At 53.3% G+C, this 6,714-nt stretch overlaps 1 protein-coding gene across 2 annotated transcripts in view; it reads right to left on the bottom strand.

Moving 5' to 3' along the window:
- Positions 1-4,175, bottom strand: part of Cx3cl1 (chemokine (C-X3-C motif) ligand 1) — an 11,379-nt gene extending 7,204 nt beyond the window's left edge. The window contains exons 1-2 of one of the 2 annotated variants that reach the window (XM_005388386.2): positions 3,869-4,175; positions 3,277-3,360 (exon numbers count right to left, since the gene is read on the bottom strand). In XM_005388386.2, coding sequence (XP_005388443.1) covers positions 3,277-3,360; positions 3,869-3,938 — 154 coding nt within the window. In that variant the 5' untranslated portion in view covers positions 3,939-4,175. The remainder of the gene's footprint in view (positions 1-3,276; positions 3,361-3,868) is intronic. The other variant, XM_005388387.2, reaches the window with a different exon arrangement.
- Positions 4,176-6,714: the final 2,539 nt, after the last annotated feature.

Here is a 6,714-nt window from a genome sequence, read left to right as displayed (position 1 = left end):
CCATCCACCCATTATCCATCTATCCACCATTTGTCCATCATCCATCCATCCATCATCCATCCATTCCCTCCTGTCGTCTCCTACTCATTCCACACCCATTTATTTGCTACTCATTCCCTATTCTCCCAGCCACCCGTCTGCCCACCTCTAGCCTACCCACCACCTGTCTACCCTCTGTTCTCCTTTCACCTCATCCATCCATCCATTTCACATCACCAGCCCACTCATCCAACCATCTCTCTCTCCTGACTCAGCCAACACTCACTTCTTAAGCCCACTGCTCTCCCGTAGCTCCCACAACCATTCATCAAGAGCATCTCAGTCCCAACAAATGCCAGAAGTCACCATGTTTGTTCAGCCAACCAAAACCTGCTGGTTCCTCCCTCTTGGCAGGCAGACCTTGTGTGGGTCTTGCTAGATGTGGGGTGAGGTACAAGGCATGTCTCTGCCCTTGGAAGCTTCGTGGCCTGATGGGCAGGAAAACACTCATCTAGGGATTGGAGCTGTTCTCTTGAGCAGCTACTGGGGATAGGACCCTATGTTCAGTACATGCACACTGCCCTCATTAAGGTCCCTGCAAAGGAAGTATTATTATCCCCACTTTACAGATGCGGAAGCTGAGGATCAAAGAGATAAGCCCATTTCCCAAGCTGCTACTGACAGAGCTGTTTTCCACCCAGCTCCTAGACATCCCAGTGTTCTAGATTGGCACAGAACCTGGTAGGAACTGTGTTCCAGAATATTTTGCAAACATACTGGGGTTTTACATGAAGAAGAGACTGCTTGCAATGGGGTGAGATCAAGGGAGGCTTCTAGGAGGAGGTAACCCTTAGGCTGGCCCTCAAGGACTGGTAAGAAGTTTACAGGCAGCAATATCCTGAGTCTGTGGGTGAGGTGACAGAGAGGGCTTGTGCCTTTACTCAGCTGCATGTCCTGAGTAAGCCTCTCAGGCCTCAGTTTCCTTACCTGTAAAATGGCTATAATATCTGTTTCACAGAGTAATCACAAGAAAAAAACTTTTCTTTTTTCTGGTACTGGGGATTGAACCAGGGCTTTCACAGTGAGCTACACCCCCAGCCCTTTTTATTTTTTATTTTGAGACAAGGCCTCCCTCAGTTGCTAAGTTTCCCAGTCTGGGGTCAAATTTGAGAATCTTCCTGCTTCAGCTGGGATCACAGGTGTGTACCATCATGCACAAAATTTTTCAATTTATTTGTCTTTTGAGATAAGGTCTAGCCAGATGGTACAGGCTGGCCCTGAACTCACTATATAGCCCAGGTCAACCTCAAACTGATGGACAGCACTCTTGCCTCTGCCTTCTGAATGCTGGGCTTATAGGTATGTGTCACCAAGCCTGGGAAGAATAAACTTCCTTTGTTCGACCAGGAATATTGCTCAGCAGTATAAGTGCATGTGTGGCAAACATGAGGTCCTGAGTTTGATCCCTGGTACCGAAAAAAAAGAATGAACTTCCTGGGGCTGGGGATTTAGCTCAGCAGCACAGCGCCTGCCTGGCAAGCTCAAGGTTGTGAGTTCGATACCTGGTACTGGAAGAAAACCAAAAAAAAAAAACAAACCAAAAAAAGAATGAACTTCCTTTGTCTTGTCGTTGTTGATTTTGTTTTTGTTTAACGTCCACAGCATTTTTCCTTAAGCAGAATCCCTCAGCAGTGACCCTACTGACACTCTGAGCCAGACAGTTCTTTGTCATGGAGGACCATCCTGTGCACCATGGTTCTCTACCTAGACAGATGTCAGTAGCAACACCCAACAAGAAATACTGGAACAACCAAAAATGTCTCCAGAAGTTGCCAGATGTCCCCCGAGGACCAGCGCCCTGAGACACCAGCGTCCTTCAAGGCCCTCTCCCTGGCTCCCTCAAACTGCAGGTGCCGTCTGCTCAGCGAGGCCTCCCTGATCCCCATTTTAAACATGCACAGCTCCCCTCCCCTCTACTTTACTATTGTTATTTTTCACCACAGTTCCTCTTCCCTTCTAGCAGACCAGATCCTTTACTGATTTGTGCTGTGTACTGTCTGCCGTCTGCAGTGGAATTTCACAGCTCAAGGACTGGGATCTTTGGCCCTTTTATCCACTGATGGGGGCATGGGCTTGTCACAGAGCAGCCGTCCCTAGCCTGTGCTGTGTTACACAAACGGACAAGATGCACAGGCAGGTGCTTGGTGACACGAGCAGCCTCACCAACAGAGAAGGGGGTTTCCATTTAAATTTGGCAGGGCCTGGATCTGTGGGTAGGGAGGCTAGCGCAGCTTAAAACATCTCTCTCTCTCTCTCTGTCTTTTTCTCTCTTTCTCTTTCTCACTGGGACTTGAGTGGGAGTGAATGCGTCAGTGCTCAGGGAGAAGAATCTTGCGCTCTGACTTGCATCTGCAGGTTTGTTACATAAAACACGGGAGCCACCCACCTCCTAACAGCCTCATAGACCCACATTTGGGAGCCGACGCAGCCAGGCTGCACCAGCCCCCTGCTGCGGAGCCCTCCCGGGCGGGCCTGGTTGAATGCCCAGCTTTATAGGAGGATAAATTGAGGCTCAGAAAGGCTGAAATAGTGCCCAGTATCTCCCAGCAAAGTCAGGGGCCACCACTAGGGCAGTCAGGCTCAAGCTGCTAATCAAAGCACTCAGGGCACCCTCTCCATCCTGCACAGAGCTCCCCCCACCGACTTGGTAAAAGGAGCCCTCCTCCTCCTCTTCCTCCTCCCTCTCCCAAAATGCCCTCATACATGTGGAGCCCATCACCAAGGAGACAATAGCTATATTTAAAGGTGCAGAAACGGAAACCAGAAAAGGCAAGACCCTGCTCAGGGACACACAGTAAAGTGTAGCAAAGCAAACTCCATCTGACTCCCCATCTCCCAGCGCTCACTGGTCCCAAACACCTCAGGCCTCTGGACACAGGTCAGAAAGTAGGAAGTCAGCGAAAATTGCTTCCCGCAACCCTACCTGCCCACCCGCTGTGGAGGCTGCTCTATGGAGATACGCTGCAAACTGGGGATGGTTCTCATTCTCCTAGACTTGCTGTGTGCCCTAAGGTAAAGTGTCATCTTCTCTGAGAGTTACCTTGCCAGGCAACAGGACCCTCCCTGAGGACGGGGCTGATTCCAGGGGTGTGTGGATATAGGGTGCCCGCAGAGCTGGTCGGTGCAAATCTTTGCTTTCTCTCCTACACTGAGTCCACCAGGTCTCACCCTCCAGCCCTACCTGCTGGCTGTGCATCCTCAGGACAGTTTCTAACCCCCTCTAGGCCTCCATCTTACCCATGTCGGTGGGAGGGCTACTCCTTGTCCTACGAGGTCCTGACACTCGAAAGCAAGGGCTGGAGGTGGAAGGCATTTGGGAAGCTGTGCATGGAGGAGGAAGACAGTGTGATGGGGGAGGCACGGGCAGGGGGCCTGGAGCGGCAGAGAAGCCCCACAGCAACAGGCCCCATCCTTGAGCTGAGGTGACCTTGACCTTCACTAGTCTTGGGTCCCCTGCTCTTGGGGGCCTTGATGTCCGGGATACAGAAAGTCCTAACTATCCCTGGCCCCTGACCAGGGCTGAAGGTTACACATTAACCCAGGGTGGGAAGACTCAGCCTCCTACCCTGCTCCCCTCGGAAGCTCCCTCAGGCTCCCTGAACCCCCACCTGCCTGGTACCACACCTGGGACCCTGTGCTACCCACACCCCCTCCACGCTGCTGTGAGCGGCTACCTTGCTTACTAGCCGGGCAGGGGCAGTCCCCAGCCCCCTCCCACACATCCCTTTCCGCGTCCCCCAGGTGGGTCTGGGGGCCCTGCTGTCAGGCCTGAGGGACAGAGGTGGAGTGGATTCCCTGCCAGCTCGCACCCAGGCCATGCCCCACTCACCAGCCAGCAGGACGGTCAGATGGCAGAGCACGGCCAGGCGCAGCAGCCACGACAGAGGTGTGGGAGCCATGGCTGGGGGTGGGCGAGGGCCTGCACAAGGGGCCGAGGCAGGAGGCTGGGGCCTTGGCTGGAGCTCGGCGCTGTCCTTCGGCCGCCTGGTTCTACCGCTGCTTCTTAGAACGGGCTCCAGTTTCTTATAATGGGCTCGCTGCCTCCGCCCCCAGCCCTGCAGGCAGGCGGTGGGAGGGGAGAGGAAGCGAGCCTGAGCTTGGCGCTGGATTCCTGGAGATGTTGCCAAGGAACAGCCGCTCTACCGCTCCAGCAGGGAGGGGCCGCTGCAGGGGTCCGAGCGGGCTGGCAGCTTACACGGCCGGCTGCTTACCGTCCTTTCTCCTGCCAGCCAGAGACGCTGGACCTGGGCCTGCCAGGGTTCAAAGGACCAAGCCTCCTCCCCTGCACACAGGCCGCCTCCCCTGGGGACCTGTCTTCTAAGTGGACAATAAGGAAAAGCCCAGAAGGCTGAGGGGACAGAGTGTTGTGTCCCCAGTCTGGGTCTGGCAAGCTCTTCATGACTGTGAAAGGCATCTCTCTCATGGTGATGGACCCTAACTTTCATCCCTTAAGATCCTAAGCGCTGCCCTGTGAGCTCCAGGGACTCCATGCACACATCCCCTGAGCCCAGGGCAAAACCTGGCCAAAATTGAGAGGGGGCTCATTGAGAGGGGGCTCACTGCAGGGTTTACTGAGTGGTCCAGTCCCACTTTGTATGACTAGATGGGGAAACTGAGGCCCAGAGTGTGTGCTGGGGACCGCTTTAGGTTGTACAGAGCCTTGGGATGGAGGACCCACCTCCCATGGCTACAGAGCAGAGGAGGAGGGGTGAGCAGGGTCAAGGACAGCTTAGGACAGAACAGAGAGCCCCGTCTCCCATCCAGCTCCAAGCCTCCTTTCCTGCCTTGCACCTTCTCCCATCTCCAGCTCTGGCCCCTGCCAGCTCTCAAAGGGAGTCCTGCTAATCTACCAGGAAGGATCACCACTCTTGGGAATCTGGAACTGGTGAGCAGTATCCTCAGCAGGAGTGAGAAGTGCTGGACAAGGTCTCTCTGGGCTGCCAGTCAGAGGAACAACCAGTTTGTCCAGGGGCCAGTGGCCCAGACTATGGAGCTAGCCAGTCCATGATGGGTGGGCAGTGACCACAGCCTGGGTGCCACTCCTCTCCCCAGCCACCACACCCAAGCGCAGCTGTTCACCATGGCTGTGACCTGGGAAGTGGCTTGGCATTCCTTGAAAGGGGGACTTGCCCTGCCACGGGTCAACGTCCACTGACAACACTCAGACCTGCCCCAGCCAGCACAGATAAGAAACCGGGAAGTGTCCAGTTCCACTACCCAAAGAATGGCTCCCTTTGAGGCTGGGGAAATGGACCCAAAGTAGGGGCTAGGAGGGACAGAGATGGAGGTGTAGATGCTCTGTGCTCTGCTGTGTAAGAACAGCAGGAAGAGAGGGCAGGAGGAGCGGGAGAGAGCAGAGAGAGGGGAGGGGAAAGAAGGAAAAGGGAGAGTGAGGAAGGGGGAGGACAGGAGGCAGGAGGATTAGGACAGAGGGACATGGGGAGCATCTTGAAGGACAGGATTTGGGAGTAGAGACCCTCCTGGCCCTGGCCCCAGACTGTGCTTGTGAAAACATTAAGAGCATAGAGTTTGGAATCAGACACCTGGCTTTGGTACTTCCATCAGCCAAGCGGTGCTAGGCAGCTTCTGTGCTCCCTGAGACTGTATTTCCTCTCAGGAAAGTGGGGAGGGCCAGAGTCACCCTCACCTACTCTGGCTCGGCATTGTAAGTGCTTTTTTAGGGCTGGCACCACAGAGCTTGTGCCTAGTGGGTATGAGGCCCTGGATTCTTTTGTTTGTTTGTTTGTTTGTTTTTGTTTTTTTTTTCCAGTACCAGGAGAGGCCCTGGATTCTACCCTCAGCACCATGCAAAATAACCTGAGAACTTCTTATGTGTTTTCCACGGGTAACACACATAAATCACCACAACAAAACTGGGGTACAAAATACTATTCTTATAGACTATTGTGTAGATGGGGAAACTGAGGCATGTGGAAGCTAAGAACTTCCTGAAGATCATCAGGGAGTGAAAAGCCTGAGCTCAAGATCCCCAGGCTACACCATCCACCTCCGCCCCACTATGAGACTGACGTGAAGAGTACGTTTGGGCCCAGATAGTGCCTGACACCAAGCCCTCTGCTTGTCCTCCTTACACCCTGAGGTCCAACTTCTCCCCCTGCTGAAAATCAGAATGACCAGGTCCACCTATCTCATCAGGACTACCTAAATAGAGATTAAACTTGCACACAGTAACCAGACCTTGTAGCAAACATAACTCCACCACTCGTAAAGGGCATAACCTTGGTAGAGTTACTCAGCCTTTCCATGGATGCCTCAGTTTCCCCTCCTGTAACTGGGATGCTAATGGACACCACACCAAACTGCTAAGGGATTGAGTAAAAGTAAGAACATTCACAGTGCTGGCATGTGGGTGCCACTGGTGCTTGTTATCAACCTCAGTGTGTGCCTGGTACTGGGCACAGGGTGATCCAGAAGCAAATGAGCTGAAAAGTCCTTGCCCCCAGGAGCTCCCACAAGGCTCTAGGGATTCCAAGCCTGCAGGGCCAGGGCCATGAGAAGATTCTGCTTCAGTCCCTACAGGATCAGAGGAATTTTGACTCTGTTAACATTTCAAACAATACAGAAGAAAGAATGGTACAAAGGACTCTCATATTTCTATTGGCAAGACTGAATGATTAACATTTTTCTATATTTACTTCTTCTTCTCCTCCTTCT

This window comes from Chinchilla lanigera, unplaced genomic scaffold, assembly GCF_000276665.1.
Source record: "Chinchilla lanigera isolate Chin_1 unplaced genomic scaffold, ChiLan1.0 scaffold00032, whole genome shotgun sequence".
In the NCBI taxonomy this organism is placed as follows: domain Eukaryota; kingdom Metazoa; phylum Chordata; class Mammalia; order Rodentia; family Chinchillidae; genus Chinchilla; species Chinchilla lanigera.
The sequence above is the reverse complement of the archived record's forward strand: the minus strand, read 5'-3'. Positions and strand labels throughout refer to the sequence as shown.